This window comes from Ambystoma mexicanum, chromosome 9, assembly GCF_040938575.1.
Source record: "Ambystoma mexicanum isolate Mex_15411 chromosome 9, UKY_AmexF1_1, whole genome shotgun sequence".
In the NCBI taxonomy this organism is placed as follows: domain Eukaryota; kingdom Metazoa; phylum Chordata; class Amphibia; order Caudata; family Ambystomatidae; genus Ambystoma; species Ambystoma mexicanum.
This window is the reverse complement of record NC_090931.1, coordinates 481,713,886-481,741,693: the sequence shown is the minus strand read 5'-3', so window position 1 is coordinate 481,741,693 and position 27,808 is coordinate 481,713,886. Positions and strand designations below refer to the sequence as shown.

The following is a 27,808-nucleotide window of genomic DNA, read 5'->3' as shown; positions in this document are numbered from 1 at the left end:
AATTGTAAATTCAGTGACATTTTGAAATATGAAACTTCTTCCGACGTGTGCTTAAAGATCGAAAGCACTGCCAAGTACCCTCAATGGTTCCAATCTTGTGCCCCAGATTTGCCAGATGTAATAAGAAAGACAACACCATAGGTGTATCGCACTGAAAAGGGTCCACATTCTTTTCCCTGCACCAGCTGCAGAGTTTGTTCCAACAGCAGCAGTACCAGGATTTTGTTGCTGGCCTTCTGGCCAAAAGCAAAATCTCCATTACATCATCCTGGAAGTCCCAATCTTATATCTCAACCTCTCAGAAACCATGTGTGAAGGTTGAGTGTCTTGACCACGGGATGGAGAACCCAAGCTTCCTTTTGCGAGAGGAGATCCTCTCTTTGTGGAAGATGCAACGGAGGGCAGAGGGACATGTCCAGAAGCTCTGGGTACCATGTCCTCCTGGCCCAATCCAGAGCAATGAGGATCATAGATTTCCTGAACTTTCGCAACCTCCTGATGACTTGGAAGAAATGCATACACGAGTGGAAACTCCCAGTCCACTACAAACCCATCTCCTAGAGCTCCTCTCGGGGGGAAATTCCCTGGAGCAGAACAGCTTGCACTTCTGGTTGACACTGGTTGCAAACCGATCTACCTGAGGGGTTCCCCAAAGGACAGACATCTCTTAAAGGACTTCCTGAGCTAGTACCCACTTGTGGGAGACTGTGCTCTGCCTGCTCAGAATGTCTGCCGCTGTGTTCTCCACTTTGGCCAGGGAGATTCCTTTGTGAAATGCCCAGAACCAGAGCTGCATTGCATATCTGCACAGTAGTAGTGGCCCTACAACCTTTTGTTGAGGTAGTACAGGGCCACTGTGTGTCCATTATCAGGACATTCTTTCCCTGCACAGAGGGCAGAAAGGCCTTCAACACCAGTCTAATAGCCGACAGCTCCAAAAGATTGATGTGTAGTTTGGACACTGATCGAGACCAATGGCCGCTGACCATCAGATCGTTGGCATGGGCTCCCCACCCCGTGAGTGAGGCATCCGTAACCACTGTTATCTCTGCCCATGGTTTCCAAAAAGCTTCTACCTTCAGAATGTTGTCCTCGCAGGCCCACCACAGGAGATCCTGTGCAGCTCTGCTTGGAACTTGGATAAGATCTGACATCTTGCCAGAGAACTGGGACCACTGTGTCCTGAGGGCCCTTTGGAGGGATCTCATTCTCTGCGAGCCTCTGGCACCAGGAAAATGCAGGATGCCATGAGGCAGAACAACCTCGAAAAGTCAAAGGCCGGGAGACGCTGGGCCCTCTGGAATTTGGTGACCATCTGCAGAATGTGTTGAGCCCTCACCTCGGGTGGCAAGGCTTTTCGCAAGGATGCATCCAGGACTGCTCCGATGAACTGGAGTCTTTGAGATGGTATCATGTGGAACTTCTTGCAATTGAGGCAGAAGCCCAGTCTGTGGAGAGAGTGGCAGGTTACGCTTAGATGTTCCAGGGCTTGTTCAGGAGAACAGGCCCTGATCAGCCAATCGTCCAGGTAGGGGTAGACATGAATGTCTGCTCTCCTGAGACTCGCTGCCATCACCGCCATTAACTTGGTGAAAACCCTCTGGCGGAAGTCAGCCCGAATGGCAGAACTCGAAACCGATAATGAGAACCGCCAACGGCGAACCTCAGGTACTTTCTGTGCTTGTGATGGATGAAAGTAAGCATACTGAAGGTCCAATAACACCATCCAATCCTGAAGCTGGAGGGCGTGAAGGATCTCAGAAAGGTAACCATCTTGAACTTGTCCTTCCTGAGGAACTTGTTCAAGCATCTCAAGTCCAAGATGGGTCTCAATCCTCCGTCCTTCTTGGGGATTATAAAATAAGGAGAATACCACCCTTTGTTCCTCTCCATCACAGTTACTGGTTCTATAGCACCTTTCTCAAGGAATGGATCTGGAAATTTGAACTAGTGGCTTGCCGGTGGATGATCCTGAGGTCTTTTTAATTAAATATTTTTATTTGCATTTCTTAAACATTTGAAACATTCCCCTCCTCCCGCACCCTCCTCTTGAAGAACCACTGCTCAGCTTCTCCGTCTTTTGAGAACATCGACTTTCCATTCTTGCTCTCCACCCTTCACCTAGGAGTTAGTTCAAGTCTAGCACCCAAATGTTCTGAGGGCACCATTGTTGCACAAAGTCACTTTCTAGGAGCCGTAGCATCTCTCCCCATTCTTTCTGGAACTTATCTGCCTCCCTTTGGACCCTTTATGTAATCCATTCCATCGCCACTATGTCCCAGAGTTTACGGAGCTAGTTGATTATCGATGGAGGAGAGCTTTGTTTCCAGTCATTGACGATTACCATCCATGCGGCTATTAGGGCCGTAGGCAATGCTCTTTTCTGGGATTTCGAAATAATATGAAACTCTGGTCTCAGCAGTCCTCCCAGGATCTCCGATAACGTAAGGGGTAGAGCTTCTGGGATGAATTCCTGTAAGTTTTCCATGATCTCCTCCCAGAACCCTTTTATTCTAGGACAGTCTCAACAGATATGTGCCCAATCCCCTATTCTCTTGCATCCCCTCCATCATTCTTCCGTTGCGGAACTAAACAAACATCTTGTTCAATTTACTGAGAGTGTAGTGGCACTGCACCATCATTTTATACCATGCCTCTTGGAGTTGTAGTGACCTAGTCAGTTTCGGTATTTTCCTCCATAACTCTACCTAATGTCCCAGAGTTATTTCTCCACCCAATAGCCCCTCCCATGTCTCCTGGTATGGCCATTGCGTTGGGGCTGGGCATTCTTGTAGCTATTTATATATGTCAGCCACCAGATGCTTGTCCCCCGTGTGGGAAGTGATGTACATCTCAAATTGCGTCAGTGGCCAGATTGCCGCTTGATAGATTTCTTTCTGGCGCAACCAATGTCTCAGTTGTGTGTATTCAAATCTGTCCCCCTCACCCACCCCACTTGGGTTTGCATTCTACGAATGACGATATGTCCCATTCCCATATCATATCTCTGATCTTTATGCAACCCTTTTCCTTCCACCTTTTAAATGATCCCTTTGCCACACCAGGGGTTAAATTGGGATTATCGAACATTTGGGTGAAGGGAGAAGGTATAGAAGACAAGTGACCTTTCCTAATCCTCCTATCCCATATATCGCAAGTCATGCGTAAGACCCAACTGCGTCTAGCAGATGGAGGTCTCTCATTCCCACGCAACCAAAGTGACAAGGGCATCCCCGCCACCGCTCTATGCATACAGGCCCAAATTTTGTCTGTACTTCCCAAAAACCACTCTTAACCACTCTGAGCTGGGATGCTTCATAGTATTGATGTAGATTAGGGAGCCCCAACCCCCCCCGTGCCTAGCAGACCGCAACATATCTATTGCTACTCTTGGGCATTGAGTAACGTATTCAGTGATGTGAAGAAGGCTCTTGGGATCGCTATCCGGAGGGTGTGAAACCTATAGAGAATCCTCAGTAGAGTCACCATCTTTACCATGTTTATCCAACCCAGCCATGAGATGCGCATCGGGGACCATTTTGCAAAGTTGACCTGCGTTTGTTTAATTAATTCCAGAAAGTTTGCTTTATAGAGTGTTCCCACTGTGCTAGTCAGTTTTATGCCCAAATATGCTAGGTGTCCATTTGCTGTTCGAAAAGGAGAACTGTTTCTTATCAGACCTGCCACTTCTTCCGAGAGTCCCACCTCTAACATCTTGGATTTTCCCATGTTTATTTTCAGACCGGACAGCCCTTCCTGTTCTTTGAGGATGGTGACTAACGACAGTCTAGACCTTTCTGGGTCTATCACTGTTACTAACATGTTGTCGGCATACAGAGCTGTTTTGTGCATCTCCCCCCCCCTGAAAGCGACTCCCTTGATGGACTGGTTCTGTCTATTGCAGCTAACAACGGTTCTAGGTAGCTAGCGTATAGATGTGGGGACATGGTGCAACCCTGTCTCGTCCCACGTCCTACCCTTATTGCTTCGGAAATGTGATTGTTCACTTCCAGATGGATCAGAGGGGTACTGTAGCTGGCCCTTACCATTCGTATATATTCTGACCCGAAGCCCATCAGCTCCATCGTTTGAAACAGATACGGCCACTCGACCCTGTCGAAAGCTTTCTCAGTGTCTAGTGAGACTAGAGTGGCTGGTATCTGCTTGATTTCTAGTTTTTCCAATAGATGGATCACCCACCTAGTGTTATCCCAGGTGTGTTTCCCTTTATTAAACCCAAATTGGTCTTGTCCAATGATCCCTGGAAGTACCTCTTTTATTCTATTAGCCAGTATCTCGGTAAATATTTTGACATCCACATTCAGTAATGCTATTGGTCTATAGGATCCACAACTAGTGGGGTCCTTGTTTGGTTTCCCAAATAAGACCACTTTTGCTTCCATCATGGATCCCATCACCCCAATCCCTGTCAGGAATCCTTTTACCTCTTTACAAAAGACCGAATAAAAAAAAAACCTGTATAGCAATTTGGACCTGGTGCTTTGTTGTTTGGCATGTTTTAATCATTCTTTCCACTTCTTCCTACGTGATTTCCCTATCCAACTCCTCCCCTTCTTCCACTGTAAGTTTGATCAGTGCTATCCCTTCCAGAAATGCCTGTATCTTTGGTAATTCTTGGTTCCTCCTTGAATACAGCTCCTCATAGTATGTTGTGAACGCATGATCCCACTTGTTTCTGTGGTTAATTTGCTGTCTGTTCGATGTATACCCTCCACATGCCGTTGACCCTTCTGTTTCAGGAGCCTAACATTTTATCCGCCTTATTGGCTGCAATATAATAACACTGCTTAAGCCTTAAAAAGGCACTCCCCGCCCTTGCAGTGTTAAAAAATCAAAGCTGTCTCTGTGCTTCCTTAACTTTATTAAAGTTCTCCCTGGTCTTCTGACCCGCTAAAAGATTTTGAGCCTCTGCCAATGCTCCCTCCAGATCGTTCTCTAACCTATCCCTTTATTTACGCCTTTGAGCCCCAAAGGGGGTATCTAGTCAATTCATCTAAAACCATTCCATCTAATACCATTCTATCAAAATGTTTCCATCTAAAAAATGTCCATCTAATGCATGTTTTTGGGGGGTAAAGCGTTAATTTCTGTTCAGGTGCATTTGAAAGGGTGAAAAACAGGGGTTTAGGGAGTGGGGGGGCACAAAAAAAGAAAGAAAGAAAAAGAAAAACAATGCATTAGATGGACATTTTTTAGAGGGAAAAATTTCGATGTAATGGCATTAGATGCAATGGTTTTAGATCAAATGACCATAAATCCCCAAAGGGGAATGTCCATTTATATGGGACTTTCTTTTCTTGCAATTCCTTGTAACCAGGCCCATTGCTCTCCTCTTTTGCAGGGTGGATGTCACCAAGTCCTGAAATAGGCTTACCCCTTAGCCATTCATTGTTATCGATTCTTGTCCCCTTGCAGCCTTTAGTATTTTCTCTTTCTCCTCATAGGAAGCCAGGACGTCTCTGGGCCCGTTTCCTTCTCCACTCCTCTCCGGTCCCACTCTGTGCACCCGGTCTATCTGGATCTCCTCTGGGGTGCTGTCCATCAGCAGAGTAGCAAAGCATTGTTGGATAGTGGATTTCAACGCCCCAACTCGGGTTGTCTCTGCCAAACCTTTGATCCTAATGTGTGAACGTCTCGATCGGTTTTCTAAGTCCTCCGCTCGCTTTTTGAGGTTGTGTGTGGCGGAGGCTATTTGTTCAAGAAGTTCAGAGTTCTGACAAACTTCCTTTCCCATTTCGGACAACCCTTGTTCTGTCACATCCACCCTGGTCCCTAGAGAGTTAATATCCTCTCTGATTTTTGTCAGCAAACCCTTTAGCTCCTCCTTCAAGCTTCCGATCTGTTGTTGAAATTAAGCTGTGATTCTCTCTCCCATACCGAGTAAGCACTAAAGTCATCTTTATTTAATGCCATTGCCTCGGGCCTCTGTATGATATGATATGATATGTTATTTATAACACGCTTAATACCCAGAGGTTTCTAAGCACGGACACAGAGATCGTACCTGTGTTGCTCCGTGTCTTCTTGCTTCCAAGGCGAGGACGTTTCCCCTGAGATATCCTCCCGACAATTTCTTGTCTTCCTTATCCCAGTCTGCTGGCAATGGTCTTTTTGACTTGTATCCCCCTTCTGCTAGTATCTCTCCAGTTTACTTTTCTTCTGACCTTTCTTGGATGGTTGCTGACTGGTGGTTTGTTTACCCTTCGGGCCTGGCATCTGCAAGTGGAGTCTTTCCTCTGGGTCTGTGTTTCTTTTCTGGTTCAGCCCGCTGCTTCCTCCTTTGACTCTTTCAGGCAGTGCCTCTCCTCGCTCCCTTTTCTGCCCCACTCTGACTCTTGCCTTGACTTGGCCTCTTTGTCTTCTCTTATTATCCACAAGGTGCACACTCCTCTTGGCCTCGCTATTGGCCTGTCTGTCTCTACCCAAGGGGTGTACCAAGCCTTATTTCCCTGCTATGTGATCTCCCTTTTATCTTCTTTTTTTGTACCTTGGGTGCTTAGTACCAGCGTGTGGGGTTCCTCCTCTCACTTCTCCGCTCTGGAGTATGGGTGTACTCTGTTACCTTGTCCTGTCCCCTTTGTACTGGCTTTATTTCAGCAGCCTCTTCACAATGTCAATATTGGGGGTGGTATGATCTGTCTTCCTTTCTCCATGTTCTGCTTGAAGCCGTGTGCAAATCTCTTCAGGTTTGCCTGGATGTGTTTCCAGCTTTCTTCTGCTGCCTGCGCAGCAGTGCTGCGTATTACACAGGGCGTGGGGGGGTGTCCCAGGCTCCTGTGACGCGTCGCGCTTGCAAAATCCTTTGCTGCCTGCACGGCTATGTCGTGCGCTATACAGGTGAGTGTCCGGCGCTCCCCCGACTTTGCCTGCCTTTAAGATCCTTTGCTGGGCGCACAGCAATACCGCATATTGTATTGTCGGGTGACTGCCTGCCTTTGTAGTGGTCCTTTGCTGGCTGCGTGGCACTCCTGCGTATTGTACCGCCTACTTTTGAAGAATGCTGCGTATGGTCCTTGCGGCTTACCCTCTGCTCCTACTGAACTTGCCAGCCGGGCTGCGGCCCCCGGCACGGTGTAAGGGCAGGGGCCCCCTCCGCTTCCTCCTGTGTCTGCGCCTCCCTCAGGGCTTCACCTCAGCTTATGAGTCCCTCCTTGAGCACTGCTGCAGTGGGGCTCCTCGTCTCCCTCTCTCCTGCACGGCCGCTGCTCCGCCAAGTTACCTTACTGTACCCTGTTCACTGGACCGGCAGTTGCCTCTGTCTGCTTGTTCCCCTGAGCCCGCGCTCCAGTCTCACTTTTCCGGCTTGCCTTTCTCTCCCGGGGCTTCCCGTCCGCCAGTCATGGCGTCACTATCGGTGCCCAGCTTCCTGCGGGGCCGCTGTACTTCCCGGTTCTCCCTCCAAGCTTGTCCGCTCTGCTGCACACCTAGGGCGCTCGCTAGAAGTGTCCTCCCTTCAGTTACTGGTTCGCTCCCCTTTCTCTCCTTCATCCGTCAGTATTCCACAAATCCTTTTCTGCTTTATTGTTCACCTTGCTACAGTCCGGCCGGGAGCTCGTTGGGAGTGCACCTTCACTCCTCGGCAGCCATTTTGGAATCTACCTGAGGTCTTTTTAAAAAGGGGAGGCAGTAACCCTGGGCTACTGCTTGCAGCGCCCACACATCTCAAGTAATACCAAGCAATTTTTACAGATACTGTGAGTCTGCCTTCCACCAGGGTTTCCAGGGTTTTGAGGGCTAAGACCTCAGAGAGGTTTTGAGGTGGCTGAAGCAGCGGCTGAGGGTAAAACAGCCATTGCTTGGGCATGCTTTGCACCTCTCCCTTGTCCACCACAAGATAATTTTTCTTTGGCCCCTTTGACCGGCCAGTCCTCTCGCTCTACCAAAGGAGGAGTAGTAACGAAAGCACCTACCCGTCCAAGAAGGTCCACTGGGGTGTGACAGTTGTGGCTGTCTCATAGAGGCGCCAAGCAATTTAGCGGCTGCTTTCGAGGTCTGAAGCTTCTCCAGGCTCTTGTTAGCTTTGCTGTCAAACAGCTGAGTGCAGTCAAAAGGCATGTTGAGGAGCCTGGACTACACATCTGGAACGGATCCAGATTTCCTCAACCACGCAACCCTGTGTATCACTGTCCTAGCTGCCATGGTGCTGGTGAGGCTGCCTGCCAAGTCCAATCCTGACTGAAGAGATTCACACATGGCCTCCTTTCCATCTCTTACGATAATCAGGAAGCCGGCTCCCTCTCTTCCCCTTTGGGAATATGCTCAGCCACCATGGATATGCAGTCAAACCTGGTGAACATCAATTTTACCAGGGCGCAAGTGGCTTGCAGATTTTAGACCCATACTCCTGGCAGAAACACTTTCTTCGCCATTGCGTTGAAACACTTGTCGTCCTTGTCTGGCGGTATGGTTGGATATGCAGCCTGCATAGATGTTGATATTGCTGCCTGAACTACCAGGCTTTCTGCTGTAGGATAATTTGACAAATAAGTCTAGAAGATCCAACTCCAGTGCCAAAACCACATAATATCTCAAATTTAAAGTATTTTATAACCCAAGAAATGATTATGTTTTGATAACAAACTTAATATTCCCTGAACCGTTATCTTAAGGTTTTATTAGACCAACACTTATAACATGCTGTTTCTGCCATAATTTGTTAATGCCATAATTTGTAACTGAACATACAAACGAAAAAAGCCAACACGTGTTTCAACTTTTCACAGGTTTTCATCAGGGTTAAGTTACATAATTTCTAAAGAAAGCATAAGCTAAATTTCATAGTTTCTGACGCAAAAACACTGAATCGACTTGGTCTTTTAAATAGTACACCCCAATGTGAAAGGAATAGCCCTCTAATGTCTGTGTTTAGGGTGCTCTGTAGCTTTTCTGCTTTTATATGGGGCGTGAACAGTCTTTTCTTGACAGAAGCTACTATATTCAAGGGTCATTACCCATGTAGCTCACATATATCCAATTATATACAAGGTAAGAACCTCTTTCGTGCTCCCTCGGACTGCGTTCCTGGTGACAGCGCAATGGCCTTGGTAAGTGGAGTTGTCACGGAAGCACCAGCACCTTTAGTGGCAGTACCGGTGCTTCCGTGTCCCCATTCCCATGGGAATCGGGACTTACACTTTCCGTCGCCTGATATCCCAGGCCGGCAGGACTTGTAATGTCCCGGTGGCACCGAGATTCAGGCGGCGGAAATAGTGTTATGAGTTTGGGTTACCGCCGGACTCGTAATGAGGCCCCTTGGGTCTACCAAATTCTAAACCAAATGGGGGAATATCTTGGTCAGATGGTTCATGTTCCTCATAAATGGAGGATAAAGACATGAAAAAATCCTTTCTGTGTATAGGCTTATAGGTTTTTTTCAACCTCCTTCGAAACAATCGAAGGCTTTGTAGGTAAAGGCGTCAATGACTTCAACGTCGATGCTAATGATATGGATGGCTTCAGTGATTTTGACAGCGACGGAGCGCTTGAGGGGGTCGACGCCCGACTCCATAGAGTCTTCAATGGTTTATCGTTGAGTCGAGATCTCAACGGTTCTCGAGGGGTTTCAGGCTTGTGTCCCGGGCTCGAGGGTATGCAGGATTTTGCTTTAGTCCTTTCCTTGTCAGCTTTTGATGGCGCGACAGGAACATGGCTTTTCGTTTTCTCCTTCGAGTGGGTTGTGCTGCCTTCTCAAACATTTTCTTGCCTGAACACTTCCAATTCAGCAGGAGTCACACGCTTTTTCTCAAGTGATGAATCAGAAGAAGTGGATGGCGACCAATGGCACCTCTTATGTTGTGAACCACTCCTGGATCATGAGCGTCTTTGGATCTCTTGCTTGGTGAGAGTCGCCTCACGACTCATCGGACGAGCGCCTTTCGTCGTCGTCATTGTGGAGGATTTTGTAGGGGTCTTACCCGCTGCTAATTTCCCCTTATTTATATTATTTATTGTTGTATTGTAGTCCATAAAGAACTTTTACAACACTACATACGAAAATAGATTTTCAATCATTAACAGAAGAAAAAAAACGATAAAATTCATCATATATAAATATACATATCAGTACTAATATACAAAACTTCTAACTAATATAAGCTGAAAATTCCTATAATTTAATGCTAAGACATTTGGTTGTTTTTCAATAAATCACTTAATTGTAGTTAGAATAAATTATTCCAAACATTTCCCCTATGCTCTTTCAAAACCTTACCTGTCATAGACTGCCAAGACCCACAATCTGCCGTCTTATGCTCCACACGAAGGCACCACAGACCCACTCTATGAGGGTCTGTGAGATCTCTCTCTCTCTCTCTCTCTCTCTCTCTCTCTCTCTCTCTCTCTCCCCCCTCTCTCTCTCTCACACATTCTCTCTCTCTCTCTCTATCTGATATAGTTACCTGTTCAACAGACACTGTTGAGCGATATTTAGGGGTTCCACACAGCTCTCCAATGCTTTCTCCAGTCTAACCTTATAACGCAGTAAGGCATCTATTTCAGTAACTGTATCATCTAATTTTGTGTCTAATTCTTTCTTCCAGTATCTGACTTCTTCAAGTCTCTGCTCTGCAACACAAATAAATGACAAATCAAAAAACAATAAAGATGAACTTTAACAAAATGTTTGCCACATATCCTCCTATGCACATACTTTATACTATGCAATATTGTATAGTTCTTTTTTTCCCCCATTGGTTTCTATACCATGTGCACCGGATACAAAAACATTTTCATAGTACATATTGGTAATGTTTGATTATCTCCCCCCAACCCTCCTCGCTCCCCACCCACGACAGTAAATCCACTCTGAATGAGATAAGAAATCATTTGTTAGCCACTGTCCAGCAATTTCAGTATCTGTCCGCATACCAGAAACCTATAATCAACTTTAAGAAATCTCAAGACTTATCGCCATTCATTGCTAAATACTACTTGTTCTTTTTGCAATGAGTGTGTCATCCATTCCAGTGCAACAAATGTTCATATTTTTTTTAAACCAATCCTGAAAGGTTGGGACCTCTGCCCCTTTCCACTTTTGGGCTATGCGCAACAATGGTCCAATGACCAAAAGGGCCAGAGATCTCCTCACTACTTTAAAAAAAAAGTGTTTTTATTGTGTTTCAGTTCATTATGAACTATTCACAAAATAAATAAAACCCTCCAATTATATATACACGTAAAACAAATGATAAAAATGCATTTCATTATTCCACAGAATAAAAATGTAGAATCCATCTTTTTAAATGTCTTTTAAATCGAGGTCAAGATTTCATATTATTAATACACATCAGAATCAGGTACAGGGTCCACACACCTTTGTAAGTTCATAAACAAACAGACTTGAAGAAATCAGATACCTTTATCAGGGAAATTGATATAATCAAGGTGCTTCCAGAAAGGCTGTTTAAACAAAACGATTCATTTTGGAGGTCAGCTAGACCGTCCGCAGGATGCATGTAGTATCTGAAATAATGCTTTGTCATAAAATTGCAGGAAGTGAGCACCTGTCTTAATGATTCAATTGTACCCTGTTCACCACAAAGGCGAAAGAGCCGCTCTTCAAGAGGTAAGTGCATCCATGCACTCTTGACTTCCATCACCAGTAGTTTATTTAATCAGATTAACATGAAAGTGTGTATTAATGACGGGCTTGGGAACGGGTGCATATATTTTTGTACTTATCTATAGGAGATGTATAGTTAGGAGAAGGTACACAATGATGGCAACCTCCCTATATAGTCATGGTTCTGAGTCCAGTACCACTCCAAGATTTTCTTCTTCAGTGATTCCAGAAGGGCATGCAAACCTTCAGACCAGTTACGGCACCAAGTCATTTTCTGAAAGAAATTCTTATTACTAGTTCTGAATTCTGTGCATACTCGGCAGGCCACCTTTAACATGTCACCCTTGAGTAACAGGAGCACCAACTGCGTATCTGCACACATTCTTTTAATGAACAGATTACCTCTATTTATATTCACAATCATGCTCAACAAGGTTAAGCCAAGCTCAACTCTAATGGCTTGGATCGGGGTTGTATTTGCAAGACCCAAAATGTGACGCCAAATTTGTCCTTCCAAGATATTGGCCCATTTTTCATAATCTGAGTAAGACACTCTAGGGCCATCAATGCTAGCCATCAATTTCTGATGATATAGAGTGACAATGCCAATCAGGCTGTAACTTGCATCCGTACTAACACATTTCCTTATAGCCATCATAGTTGCTACAGCCCTAGAGTGTCGTTTCTTAAAGACCAATAATTCCTTGGAGTGGGACTCCACCTCATAGCCTAAGTAACCATAATGATATACTTCATACATGACACCAAGAGGGGTCAAAATTCTCGATTTGCCTTTCATAACCTTCCCAATACGCATACATTTAGATTTCTCCATATTGATCACAAGATTATTTTCCCTTTCATATTCAATCACTCCTCTCGCACTTCTATAAATCCCAACATATGTTGTATTGAATATGGCTAGATCATCTGCATAGGTCAGGTATAAAATTTTAGATGCACCCAACTTGGGGGGAAAATTATGAATTTACAGTAGACTTTCTCTTAAATCTGACATAAGGAGGTTCAATAAAGCTGGGGCCAAGACGCATCCCTTGCCGATCTTTATAGGGGCGGATAATTCGCCCATGATGTTCAGTTTAGCACAGGCTATATTATCCTTGTGCAGCAACTGACAAGCATAGAGCAGGTCAGTGGGCATATTTAAATTGGTTAATTTATCCCATAACCTGGGACAATCGATATTATCGAAAGCTAACGCAAAATCCGCAGAATAGGATATAAAGTGGCAGGGCAGATTTGTATTTTGACTGGTGAATCAAGGAATTAACAATAAATATATTGTAATTGGAGGAAAGTCCCTTTCTAAATCCTTTCTAAAAACAGCTTAGAACCTGATTTTCTACTATCCATTTCTCGGTATTTTGGAGAGTGCATGTGGCAAACATTTTATTGGGACCGTCCAATAGTGATATAATTCTGTAGTTAAATGGATCATTCATTTTGCCATGCTTAAATATTGGGATGAAATGGGATTGTTACAATGAATCAGGAATGCAACCAGTCCCCAGGATCTAACTAAAGAGAGTCAGGAATATATGTGCCCAGAACTCTGGGTTGGCTCTCATGTTTGAGACCCTGTATGGCCCGGGAGCTCTAGATTTCTGTAATTTCTTGATAATAGCTACTAAGCTCACCCTATCAAAACTCATATTAAACATGGGGTGGTGATTCAGACTGGAAGATGTTATTTCACTGAATTTAACTCCCAGGTATCCTTCCCAAACTTTAGTGGCAATAGGAATAGGGCTGGCCATAGCCATGGACTGCTCTTTTTCTCTGCTATTAAATATATGCCACATATGTTTGATGTCACTCTTTCTAATGATCTTATATAAGGTTCTACAGGCAGCATTACAAAAGGACAAGTGATACCACTTCAATCAATTGCAGAATTTGTTCTTTAGCTTTCTTACTGCAACATGTATGTTCTGATTATCTGTGGCATTTGTCTCACTTTCCTAATGTCTTGTCTCAGAGAACGTCTTGGCTGGATAAAGACTATGTCATACAGAGGGAGGTGTTTACACCCTAAATTTCCCATCAAACTGCAACCCCTCGACAGGAATCTGGTAGTGATCGAGCTAATCCAATTTATTATTTCATTGCAACAGGTGAATTTTTCATAAACCTTGTCAAGCTGGCCCATATATAGCGTGAATGCCTCAAAATGTATGTCTGACCAGCCGACTCAGTTATGACCATTGTTTAAATGACCTTCCTCCACCCTATAGTGATCTACTTTCGCAACCTATTGCAAAACTACTTTGATATTTAAAATGGCATCGTTGCTAAAGTCATTCAATACCACCGACATCTCTTACACCTTAGTACAAAAGGTGTTGCTTCTAAATAGGTTGTCAATGGTAGATTGCTTTCCCCATTTTTCCATATCACCATCACCATTGTTGGCTCCATTGATCATCTGTATCTCCAGATCAAAGAAAAATTCAGAACATAGGCAGGCGGTGTGCATTGCTGAGAGCCGTGGAACTGCACCCTTTTATGTTACTGTGCACTCAATATAGGGGGTGTTAAAATCACCTCCAATAAACAAATCAAAATTTTGGCAGTGATTCGTATATGAGCAAATGGTTTCATATATTAACAGCTGTAGATCATTGGTGCTATTACCCCCAGATGGATCATATATATTTAGCACCAGTATACAACATACATTTAAACAACCTCAGCCATCAAAAGATTAGGGTAGCCTGACAAACAGGATGATTTCTCTTGCCTCTAGAGTATTAGCACATAGAGTCAGCAAACCACCAAATGGGCATCCCCTATTTCCTCTTCTGGCACGTTGCTATAGCATATACAGCCACGAAACACCACATCACCCATGATTCTTGTTTCAGTATTATATCTGAATCATGCAGTTTGGTGAATGCACCCCCACAACCCACTCTTCTGCAAACATATGGATATGGCCTTGCGTGTTCCAAGTGGACATTCTCACTACCCTACTTAGGCACACTGCTTGGGAGGAGGTATGAAAGACAAAAGCCACTCCCAATCGGATCTGGACATTATATCATCCACTGGTGTTACTACTGGCAACTTTGCCAAGGGCTCTGCAGATTTGTCTGAGTGCTTGACCCTAGATTCAGTGGTGGCCCCCACTGTTGTATTCCTTACTACCTCACTCTCCCTAAATCTGACACTTGATCTATATCATAGCCCCATTGTAAGAGCGCTGCAGCATTACTCATAATCAGGACAAAAGCGCCTTGTTCGTGGTGATTGCAACATGAATTTTAATTTCAACTATGATGAGAAAAGTTCCCTCTAATTACACGTGTTTCGGCCCCTAACAGCCTTTTTCAAATTAGGGCTGGTGTAATCAAAACTGGTGCAAAATTAAATAAACAACACAAATGTATTGCGTCATACACATTCAAGATATAAAAGCAAAACAGTAAACACATTTTCAAATTCATCGTATAAGTACAACAATATGATTGTGTATCCTGTTTGAGGCCAAGGATAAGTCTTGCTGCCCTATTCTGGATTAGCTGGAGGGGTCGCAGAGTGGGCAAATGTAGATTAAGGAGGAGGCTATTGCAATAGTCAAGCCTAGGGAGAACCAGAGCCCGGGTAACTTTGAGTCTCTGGGGGAAGGTGAGGAAAGGTAGAATTCCTTTCAGTAGGAAAAGCTGAAAGTGGGACATCTTGGCAATTACCTGAGTATGGGAGAGGAAGGAGAGAGAGGAGTCGAAAATGACTCCAAGGTTTCTGGCTTCCATAGAGGTTGCAGGGGGAGAGCCCATGGAAGAAGAGCAGAGTGAAGGGAGGGTGCCGGGTGCCAATAGGGAAGATCTCTGTTTTGCTGGCATTAAGGCAGAGATCATTAGAAGTACACCAGGTCTGGATGGCTTAGAGGCAGTCAGGGATGATTGAGGGTGCAAGGGCGTCTCTAGGAAGTTTGAGAGTTGTTTGTTATCAGCATAGTTCTGGAAGTTGGGGGAGGAGGACATGAGGTGTGCCAGCAGAGTAAGGTAGATGTTAAAGAGCCTAGGTGGAAGAATGGATCCCTGGGGGATGCCACAGTTGAAGAAGGAAGTAGGGGAGGAGAAGGTGCCCAGTATGACTTTGGAAGAGTGGTCAGTTAGGAAGGAGGTAAGTCAGTCCAGTGCCTGCTCCAAGATACCAAGGACGTCATGGAGCCTTTCTATGAGGATGGAGTGGTTCACTGTGTCAAAAGCAGAAGAGAGATCAAGAAGGATGAGGACAGCAGGGGAGCTGTAATCAAGGAATGCAAGCAGTTCTTCACGGGTGTTCAGAAGAGCAGTTTCCATACCTCTGGATGCTCGGAATCCAGATTGATGGTCGTGGAGACCGCCAACAAGTTCAGTGTGGGAGTTAAGTTGGGGCAGGGCCAGCTTCTCAAGCAGTTTCCCCAGGAAAGGGGTGATGGAGATAGGGCGATAATTGTCTGGGCAGGAAGGGTCTGCTGACGTTTTGTTAAGGAGGGGACGGACAAGGAAGTGCTTGAGGGAGTATTGAAAAGAACCAATAGCAAAGGAGTGGTTACAAAGGTCAGCGAGAGGAAGGGTGAGAGAGGAAATGTTGTCCTTGATGGTTCTGGATGAGCAAGGGGCAACCTGTTTGAAAGAGACCTTCATGGAGTTGACAACTCTGGTGACTTCTTCCGTAGAGACAGAGGCAAAGGAGGAAAAGGTGGAAGGAGTATGGTGAGTGGTTAGGGGGGAAGGGGTTGTGGGTTGGAAGAGTGCGTGACAAGGCTGTTCAGTATTTCCTGGGTTTTGGTGGTGAATTGAGTGGCGAGTGCATTGAAGGGGCATGGGAAGGAGGTGGGGCAGAGGATACTGCAGACAGGTTGGCAAGTTCCCTGCAACCGTGTTGTTGGACCCTTCATGCCGGCTTCGGGCTGGGCTTCGTGCCAGCATCCTGGCTCCTCCACAGGTCCCACCACGGCTGCCTCCTCGGAAACCGGGTCCCCTGCTGGTCTCTTCCCCACAGGCCTCCCTGTTTCTCCTGTTGCTGCCCATTTTGTCTATCTTCATACACCTGCAACCCTCTGAAAGGTTGCAGGTGTGTATTTCCAATTGGAGTTGCCTGACTTTCACTACACTTTGCAGGCATCTCTTTGTTTTGGTACTAAAGTGGAGACATGGGGCCTCATTACGAGTTTGGAGGCAGCCATGCCCTTAATAAGGGCATGGCTGCCTCCAAACTCGGGTCCGGGACCCGCAAAAGGGGACTTACCGGGCCAGTCTGACCTTGGAGGACCTGGTAAATCCCTTTCGCGGGACCCGGACCCGGTACATCCCCATTCCTGCCGTTAATGACGGGCCCGTTTTTAGCATCCTGGCCTGCTAGCTGGTCCCGCTTTTCATGTCTGGTCTGACCAGGCGTGAAAAGCGGGACTGTTAGGCAGAAACCTGTGCAGTTCCCTTAGGGACCACTGCAAAAGGCTTAGGAATACAGGTGTTGGCAGTAAGAGAGATTCTTAGTCAGGAGATTCTTATGCTTACAGAGAACTCTTAAACAATCAGCAGTTTTTGTAGCAAGGGACTCTTGACTATAACTTTCCATAGTTGCAGGTTAGAAAATAAACGTTTTAGTGCTAAGCTTTGTGGTTAGTTGCACTAAGGTATCTATAAGCACACTAAAATATATACTCACTGCAAGTAAAGGCAATACGCTTTGTGTCTTTCCTTTTTTAGTATGTGTATTTCTCTCCTCTTTTTTCTATCTTTTTAAGTAAAAAGTTCTTTTTCAAAAGTTTGTTCAAACTAAATGAAAATAAAAAAATGAAAATAAAAAATATATATATATATACTCAATACAAATCCATCGCTGTACACCAGTGTTAAGCAGAAACCTGTACAGTTCCCTTAGGGACCACTGCAAAAGGCCTAGGACTACAGGTGTTGGCAGTAAACCCAATTGGTAGCAGTCTGTACCACCCAGATTTACCTGGTAGCTGTGGCTGAGCAGCCATACTTCTCTCAAGAAGAGTTAGACAGTATATAGAGTATACAAAATAGGTACAGAGATACAGTAGCACAAGCAAACACTGACCAGAGCTTGGGTATAAAAGTATATAATTATTTATTTAAAAACACACTTGTAAAATACACTAACACTAATATGGCAAGCAGGTTCAAACACTGTCACTATCAATATATATACATCCCTGATTACTTATTGAACAAGTCTTAGTTAAAACACCACTTATTTTCAGACAGAGGTGAGCGCTTAAACTAAGATGGCACTCCAATAAGTTCATTAAAAAGGGAGGGAAAAAGGCAGAATTAGGAAAATACACAATACCAACACTTTAAGGGAACCTGAGCAAGTCAGAAAAGGCACAGTCTACTGAGGAGCAAGAAAGTCATAGGCCAGGCCCACTCTTGGAGAGAGCAAGGCAGAATGTGTCCAAGATCACACAGTTGAATAGTACTTTAAAGAGTCATTGCAGATAGTTCAAAAAGGGTTGGATCAGTTCAGAAAAAGCTAGTTAGCAGGTCACAAGTCACCCCAGGATAGAAAGTCAAGGATTTACGGGACACCTTGAACAGTCTGTTGCAAGGGAGACCTGGTGGGACACAATACTTGAAATGGTGAGAAAGCTCCAGCGGGGGCAGTTGTTCCTGGCAGCGGATGCAAGTCAGTGCTTCGTCCAGGGGAAGAGAAGATCTCGACGTGGAGGAAAGCTGGAGGTCGTTGCACTGCCAGGGAAGAAACCAGCCATGGAGTTTCCCGGTTAAAAGGTACTACCCTTTTATTCGCGGTAGTGGTGAAGCGTGGGTATCTGGCCACCGGGGTGCTTGGCACGGGCGATTCCACCACGAGACGATCCAGGAAGGTGAAAAGAGGGTGAACTGGTTATCCCCACCAGTTTAGAGGAATAAGACTCTCCGGGATGAAGATCTTCTCTGTCGTTGGGAAGTGGTGAGACGGTTCAGCAGGGCTCCACCGGTGGTGTCACTGTTGCAGGTCGACTCAGCTTCTCCCTCTTCGGATTCTTTGGTCCTGAGGCGACTTCTGAAGTTCCAGTCCCCAAAGCCCTGCTTTTATGAAGAAACCCCCATTCAGCAGTCCTAGCTGTCACTCAAACATGCTAAGTGGTGAGCCGGGCGGCTCACCACTTGGCCAATCACACAAGAGTGCGACTTGAGTTGCCGAGGCAACTCAGTCCAGGGTGCTAAACTCCCCTCCCACACATCCTGTAGACCCAGACAGAGTGACACCACTTTTGGAGGCTTCTGTGCAGAAGCCCACCAAAAAGTGGAACAAACGGCTCGACTTGGGTTGGAGTTACAGAGGCGAACACAAACGCCATTTTAAAACCGAGTCCTGGCAAAAAGACCCAACCGGGGAATAAATATTAAATAAATAACCCAGCGGTATCTTTAACATTGCACCAAAAAAAGTGGTGCGTTTAAAATGATTGGGAAAATCCTATAGGAAATATTCCGGTTGAATATTTCGCATGATAACCACTGCCACCAGCCAGAAACTCGACGAGGGGGGACTGCACAGTGCCCCCTCGAAAAACAGACCCAGGGGCAATCTAATTACCCCTACCAGTACTTCCACAATATGATGGTTTGTACTGGTTCTGTTCACAATTTAAGACTAGTAAAGTCAATGGTGACTTTACATGCCCTGGGAGACAGTAGTCAGTCCCAGGGTATTGAGTCTATGTTTGGGGGTCACTATGACACCCCTGTGTTACTGCACTGAGGGTGCTGTGTAACACACTTACCAAAAATACATGAAACCCTATGGAGTAAAAGACCCCATAGCCCATAAAACAAATTACAAAGTCAAAGGATATCTCAAATCATGTCTAAGAGTGGGAGAAAAAGAGTCTCACTCTTAGCAGTCGAAAAAAATAAACCCCAAAAATCCAGCAAAGCTGCTGGGGGACTCACTAGGTTTGGGAAATTAGCCATAACAGAGAATTCTCCCTAACACTCGCCCTCCCCACCCCCAGACTAATGGACAGGAGGATTTAATCCACTCCTGGATGAATCTAATACATCTAGTTGATGACATACATCCTAGAGAGACCATCAGCATTTTGGTGGTGACACCCTGACCTGTGCTCAATGGTGAAATCAAACCCTTGAAGGCAGATTGACCATCTCAATAGTTTTGGATTTTCCCCCTTCATTTGCATCAACCATCTCAAGGGTTGGTGGTCAGTCTGAATGACAAAAGTAGAACCATACAAGTATGGCCTAAACTTCTTCTGTGCCCACACAATAGCAAAACATTCTCTTTCAATTGTTGCCCACCTTGTCTCAGGATCCTTCAGTTTTCTGCTGATGAAGCAAATGGGGTGCTCCCTACCTTTCACATCCAGTTGGCTAAGGACTGCACCTATACCTACATTAGAAGCATCTGTCTGCACAATAAAAGTTTGGTGATAGTCAGGAGCTCTCAATACTGGTGCTTGGCAAAGCGCTTTCTTCAGGTTTTCAAAGGCCTGATTGCACTCCTCATTCCATTTGACCTTCTTAGGGAATTTTGGAGAGGAGATTAGATTCAGTGAATAAGTGATGGTCCCATAGTTCTCTATGAAATTCCTGTAATACCCAGTGAGGCCTAGGAAGGCTCTCACCTGGGTTTGAGTAGTAGGTGTTGTTCAATTTTGCACAGCTTCAATCTTACTGAGCAAAGGCCTTATTTCTCCACCTCCTACCTCATGCTCAAGGTAGACCACCTTACTCTGACCAATCTGGCATTTACTTGCCTTTATGGTCGGATTGGCCTGTCCAAGAGCCTGCAAAACATGTCCTAGGTGGTTAACATGCTCTTCCCAGGATTGGCTGAATACTGCAATGTCATCGAAGTACGCCAGGCAGAAGTCCTCCATCCCAGCCAGAACCTGATTTACCATCCTTTGGAATGTTGCAGGTGCATTTTCCAGTCCAAAAGGCATAACCCTAAATTGGTATAAGCCAACTGGGGTAGAAAATGCAGTTTTCTCCTTGGCATGGTCTGTCAGGGCTATTTGCCAATAGCCTGACGTAAGGTCAAATGTGCTGAGGAACTTGGCTGAACCAAGTCTATCTACCAACTCATCTGTCCTTGGCAAAGGGTGGGCATCAGTCTTGGTGACTGCATTAAGAGTTCTATAATCCACACAGAATCTCAATTCTTTGGATCCTGCCTTTGGTACTAACACAACTGGGCTAGACCATGGACTAGTAGAGGGCTCTATTACCCCGAGATCAAGCATCTTCTTGACCTCCCCTTTGATGTGGGTCCTTACATTTTCTGACATTCTATATCGTCTGCTTTTGACTGGCAGACAGTCACCAGTGAGTATATCATGCTGGCCCCAAGGGGTCAAGCCTGGTGAAAGTGAGAACAGGGAGGCAAACTGATTTAACATAGATTTGCACTCCTCTTGTTGCTCAGGTGTCAGATTTGAAGAGAGATTTACTCCTTCAATCTTTTCATCCAAGGGTAAGCCTCTGAGGAGATCAGGGAGAGCTTCACTCTCTTCTTCCTCTTCTGTTGCAGCTAGAAGCAAGGCTCCTACTTCAGGCCTGGAGACATACGCCTATAGTCGGTTGGTGTGGAAGACTCTGGGAGCCTCCTTGGGATTGCCCAAGTCCACCAGATAGTTCACCTCTCCAAGTTTACCCACAACCTTGAAGGATCCCATCCATTTATCTTGCAAGACCCTCTTCCTTGTTGGGATCATAACTAGAACTAGGTGGTCTTGAGTGAACTCAACCATGTTAGCCTTTTGATCATGCCAATGCTTGACCAAAGCTTGCCCAGCTTTCAGGTTATCACTAGCTTCTGCCATCATGTGTGACATTCTCCTCCGGAGACCTATCACATAGTCAGTCACTCTGACTGGCTTGGGGGAAGGAGCACTCTCCAACCCCTCCTTAATCAGGGCCAATGGACCTCTGACTGGATGGCCATAAAGAAGTTCAAAGGGAGAATAATCTACTCCCTCCTGAGGGACTTCTCTATAAGCAAAGAGAAGGCATGGCAGTAGAAGAGGTCCCACTTTCTTTTAAGGGCATCTTCTAAAGCACCTATCATGCTCTTCATGGTTCTGTTGAACCTTTCTACCAACCCGTTTGGCTGGGGTGTTAGGCGGTAGAGAACTTGTAAGTAACTCCACAGGTTTTCCACATGGCTTTCATGTAGTGGGACATAAAATGTGACCCCCTGTCAGAGATTACTTCCTTAGGAAACCCAACCCTGGTAAAAATACCAAGGAGGGCCTTAGCCACAGCCGGAGCTGTAAAAGTCATTGCCTCAGGATATCTAGTAGCATGGTCTACTACAACAAGGATGAACCTGTTGCCTGAGGAGGTTGGAGGATCAAGGGAGCAACAATGTCAATCCCTAGCCTCTCAAATGAGTCTCTCACAACTGGGAGAGGCACTAAAGGTGCCACATTCTTGGAACCAACCTTACCAAAAGTTTGGCAGGTGTGGCAGCTCTTGCAAAACCTATCTACCTCAGCCCCCATCTTTGGCCAATAAAAGTAGAGTGAGAGCCTTTCCTTGGTCTTCTTGAAACTCAAGTGACCAGCCAAAGGATTCTCATGGGCCAGTTGCAAGAACTGTTGTCTGTTTTCTTGAGGCACTACAAGCCGCTTGTAGTCTCCAGGTGCAGACTGAGTCGGTTCACTGTAGAAGAGGCCATCTTCCCAGTGGAACCTATACTTCCCAGGTTCTTTCCCATCAGCCTGAGAAGCTGCCTGTTGGCGAAGACCTTCCAGAGTTGGACATTCTCTCTGTCCCTTACTGAAGTCTGCCTGTTGGGTCCACCTTCTGCCAGTAAAGACTGCAGCTCAGGATGGTCAACAGGATCCAGATCTCCAATGAGTTCTTGGCCTTCCACTAGCTCCTCTTCAGAGTCTAGCTCAACCATATGGGGTTGTACCTCCCTCTCAGCCTCAGCTGGAGATGGAGTTACAGGTGTAACTTTGGACAACCTAGGGGAAGTCCTTGTTGGAAGCACTGGAGTGCTTGCTGCTGGCTGTTTCCTAGAAGTCTTGGGTTTCCCCTTTGCTTCTTGTTGTTCAGAGATAGCAAGTTGTAACTCCAGTGGAGTAGGAGTGATATCCTTCTTCATCATCTCCTTGGGAATACATCTCATGCTTCTCTCCCTTGCAGGTCTGGTGAGCTCATGTAACCTTTTACTAGGAGGTCTGGGGCTATGTGACACTACTCCAAGAGTCTTCAGGTCATTTCCCAAGAGAACCCTTCCTGGTACCTCACTTTGTATGCTGACAGGTATCTTCACAGTCATGTCACTACACTGGATGAGAACTGGTAACTGGGGAAGCATCTGCACAGGCCCTCCAGCTAACTTGGTGAGGCGTTTGGGTGCCTTAGCAACATCCTCTGCCTGAAAAAATGATTTATCCACCAGTTATGCTGGCCCCAGTGTCCCTAATGGCAGGAGTCTCCTGGCCATTCACCTGGACACTGTCCTCATAATGCTCTTTAGTATTATCCGGGATAGAATTATATACATCTAAATTCTCTTGTTCCCACAACCCCAGAGACACTAAAGAAACACTAGCTGAGACTCCAATGGGTTCATCAGCTAGTAACAGAAAGATTCCACTGGCCATCTCTACTTCCTCCTCTGGAGCGAAGGCTAAGGAGACAGTGTGGACCCCTGAAGGTTTACCCTTGCATCTGGGATCCCCTTTCACATGGTCAGGCGAGCTACAAGCATAGCATTTACCAAATACTTTCTGGAATGGTGGCTTTCTCTGACCTCCTTCTGGTTTGGCACCAGAAGGTACACTAGCCTGATTCGGTTTCCCTTGTGGCTTACCCTTATTGTTTTGTTTGGGGCCCTCTTTGGGATTGGAATTATTAGAATTCTCTTTGGAGTCCTTTTTAAGCTGTTTCCCCTCATCCTTTTTCTGAGTTACCCCAGATTCCATGTGAGTAGCCCTGTTGGCAACCCACAAGTCAGCAGCCTTAGCTAGTTTTCTGGTATCTAATTCCTTTGAATCAGCCAAGTGCTGTCTGAGCTCAGGAGAGCAGGCATCATAAATTGACTCCAACATCACAAGATTCTTCATTCCCTCATAAGTGTTCACCTTGTAACCCTTAATCCATTCCTCTAAGTTCTTCAAACTTTCACTCACCCAGGTAGCCCAAGGGGTACCATCATACTTTTTTAGGGTCCTAAACCTCTTAAGGTACTGGGAAGGGGTCTTCCCAAATCTAGCTATCAAAGCTAGCTTCACACATTCATAATCCTTCTTATCCTCCTCCCCCAACTCCATTACCACATCAGTTGCAACAGGAGAGAGCCTAGAGAACAACCAGGAAAGTAACTCATTTCCTGTGATGTTCTGGAGCCCATGAATATACTCAAACAAACTCAACCAATCCAACACATCCAACTTAGGCTCATACATACCCACAAGCTCTTTAGGCATCCGGGGTCTTTAGGGACCGGAACTCCGAGAGGATCCGAAGACAGAAGCATTTTCAACAGACAATTTCTTCATCTCTAACTCATGCTTGAGCTCCATTTCCCTGAGCCTTAGTTCTTGATTCAGTTCTTGGTGTCTTTGTTCTTAAACTCCAATTCTAGTTTCATTTTCTCTAGTTCCAGATATTGAGGACTAAATGTGGGACCTGGCAAAGGTCCAGTAGGTACAGCTGGCAGAGCAGGTAGAGGCCTAGGAGGGACAACTACATCATCCTCACCCTCCTCTTCTGGTTCTGACTCAAGATTATCAATACTTGGATCAATGTCAATCTCATTACTGTTATCTACATTTGCTGGAGTGGTAGGTTCCTCTGAACCACCATCCAGACTTTGGTTTTCTAACAACCTTTCTATTAGTTCCATTTTCTTGCCTTTAGTCAGGAGATTCTTATGCTTACAGAGAACTCTTAAACAATCAGCAGTTTTTGTAGCAAGGGACTCTTGACTATAACTTTCCATAGTTGCAGGTTAGAAAATAAACGTTTTAGTGCTAAGCTTTGTGGTTAGTTGCACTAAGGTATCTATAAGCACACTAAAATATTTACTCACTGCAAGTAAAGGCAATACGCTTTGTGTCTTTCCTTTTTTAGTATGTGTATTTCTCTCCTCTTTTTTCTATCTTTTTAAGTAAAAAGTTCTTTTTCAAAAGTTTGTTCAAACTAAATGAAAATAAAAAAATGAAAATAAAAAATATATATATATATACTCAATACAAATCCACCGCTGTACACCAGTGTTAAGCAGAAACCTGTACAGTTCCCTTAGGGACCACTGCAAAAGGCCTAGGAGTACAGGTGTTGGCAGTAAACCCAATTGGTAGCAGTCTGTACCACCCAGATTTACCTGGTGGCTGTGGCTGAGCAGCCAGACTTCTGTCAAGAAGAGTTAGACAGTATATAGAGTATACAAAATAGGTACAGAGATACAGTAGCACAAGCAAACACTGACCAGAGCTTGGGTATAAAAGTATATAATTATTTATTTAAAAACACACTTGTAAAATACACTAACACTAATATGGCAAGCAAGTTCAAACACTGTCACTATCAATATATATACATCCCTGGTTACTTATTGAACAAGTCTTAGTTAAAACACCACTTATTTTCAGACAGAGGTGAGCGCTTAACCTAAGATGGCACTCCAATAAGTTAATTAAAAAGGGAGGGAAAAAGGCAGAATTAGGAAAATACACAATACCAACACCTTAAGGGAACCAGAGCAAGTCAGAAAAGGCAGAGTCTACTGAGGAGCAAGAAAGTCATAGGCCAGGCCCACTCTTGGAGAGAGCAAGGCGAATGTGTCCAAGATCACACAGTTGAATGGTACTTTAAAGAGTCGTTGCAGATAGTTCAAAAAGGGTTGGATCAGTTCAGAAAAAGTTAGTTAGCAGGTCCCAAGTCACCCCAGGATAGAAAGTCAAGGATTTACGGGACACCTTGAACAGTCTGTTGCAAGGGAGACCAGGCGGGACACAGTACCTGAAATGGTGAGAAAGCTCCAGCGGGGGCAGTTGTTCCTGGCAGCGGATGCAAGTTGGTGCTTCGTCCAGGGGAAGAGAAGATCTCGACGTGGAGGAAAGCTGGAGGTCGTTGCACTGCCAGGGAAGAAACCAGCCGCGGAGTTTCCCGGTTAAAAGGTACTACCCTTTAATTCGCGGTAGTGGTGAAGCGTGGCTATCCGGCCGCCGGGGTGCTTGGCATGGGCAATTCGACCACGAGACGATCCAGGAAGGCGAAAAGAGGGCGAACTGGTTATCCCCACCAGTTCAGAGGAAGAAGACTCTCCGGGATGAAAATCTTCTCTGTCGTTGGGAAGTGGTGAGACGGTTCAGCAGGGCTCCACCGGTGGTGTCGTTGTTGCAGGTCGGCTCAGCTTCTCCCTCTTCGGATTCTTTGGTCCTGTGGCGACTTCTGAAGTTCCAGTCCCCAAAGCCCTGCTTTTATGCAGAAAACCCCCAATTCAGCAGTCCTAGCTGTCACTCAAACATGCTAAGTGGTGTGCCGGGCGGCTCACCACTGGGCCAATCACACAAGAGTGCGACTTGAGTTGCCGAGGCAACTCATTCCAGGGTGCCTAAACCCCCCTCCCACACATCCTGTAGACCCAGACAGAGTGGCACCACTTTTGGAGGCTTCTGTGCAGAAGCCCGCCAAAAAGTGGAACAAAGGGCTCGACTTGGGTTGGAGTTACAGAGGCGAACACAAACGCCATTTTAAAACCGAGTCCTGGCAAAAAGACCCAACCGGGGAATAAATATTAAATAAATAACCCGGTGGTATCTTTAACATTGCACCAAAAAAAGTGGTGCGTTTAAAATGAATGGGAAAATCCCATAGGAAATATTCCGGTGGAATATTTAGCGTGGTAACCACTGCCACTAGCCAGAAACTCGACGAGGGGGGACTGCACAGTGCCCCCTCGAAAAACAGACCCAGGGGCAATCTAATTACCCCTACCAGTACTTCCACAATATGATGGTTTGTACTGGTTCTGTTCACAATTTAAGACTAGTAAAGTCAATGGTGACTTTACATGCCCTGGGAGACAGTAGTCAGTCCCAGGGTACGGAGTCTATGTTTTGGGGTCACTATGACACCCCTGTGTTACTGCACTGAGGGTGCTGTGTAACACACTTACCAAAAATACATGAAACCCTATGGAGGAAAAGACTCCATAGCCCATAAAACACATTACAAAGTCAAAGGATATCTCAAATCATGTCTAAGAGTGGAAGAAAAAGAGTCTAACTCTTAGCAAGAGAAAAAAATAAACCCCAGAAATCCAGCAAAGCTGCTGGGGGACTCACTAGGTTTGGGAAATTAGCCTTAACAGAGAATTCTCCCTAACAGGGACCCGCTGCAGACTTCGTAATCTGGCGGCCCGGAATGGCCAGCACCGTTCATTCCGCGGCCGCCAGCCTTGTAATGAGGCACCTCACTCCCGATTTTCAAGGACCCACCACCCAGGTGATCCTCCCTCGCTTTTCTGCCCCAGGGTCAGGATCCAAAAGCGATGGCCTTTACCTGGCCACCTGCCTAGAGGATACCAGGGTAGGAGGAGTGAGAATACCCTCAGGTTTCTCACAGCACCGCCTCAACTTTCATGTCAAGTACAGAGGCGGTTAAGTACATAGAGTCCTCCTCCATCTGTTCTAATCGAGACATATCAGATTTGGGGATCTGTCCACCTCCTTCTCGCAAACAGTTTTCTGGAGTTTGTTACCCCCTAGCAGGTCATTAAACACAATGTTAAATTATCCATTCTATTCATGGTCCATTTATGTCTTCCGGATGCTTTCTTGCGGGCCTTCCTTTGGCCTGGGACAACTTTCGACAGTTGCTCTAGTAAGACCTTTGTGCCAGGGTTTTGAATTGAGTTTTTGAGTGTGCTTTTTAATCTGTTTATCCTTTTGTACGTTCTGTCTTTTCCTTCTTTCTTTTCTAGACAAGATGGAATCGTAATTGGGTTCATTTACAATCCCTGGCTCCTCTGGCCTCCCAGAATTCTCAACCAGAGTTGACTCCAAATGATCATCATTCTCCAACAGGCCTTCAGTTGGGTGTTGTTCTTACCAATGTCACTGATTTTTGTACATTTGGCCTTGATTTCAGTTTCCAACCGTTACTGATTTTAACACCCACCGGGTTGATATTTGATCTCCGAGACATCTGTTGTAACATAGAAGTTTGTCGTTGAGTCACAATAGACATAGGCCCTCATAAG

General features: G+C 45.5%; 1 protein-coding gene across 1 annotated transcript in view; it reads right to left on the bottom strand.

Annotated features, from left to right (window-relative positions):
• Positions 1–27,808, bottom strand: part of TEKT1 (tektin 1) — an 880,590-nt gene that overhangs the window by 452,302 nt on the left and 400,480 nt on the right. Inside the window, exon 3 of the mRNA XM_069615027.1 lies at positions 10,419–10,584. Within this exon, the coding sequence (XP_069471128.1) occupies positions 10,419–10,584 (166 nt within the window). The remainder of the gene's footprint in view (positions 1–10,418; positions 10,585–27,808) is intronic.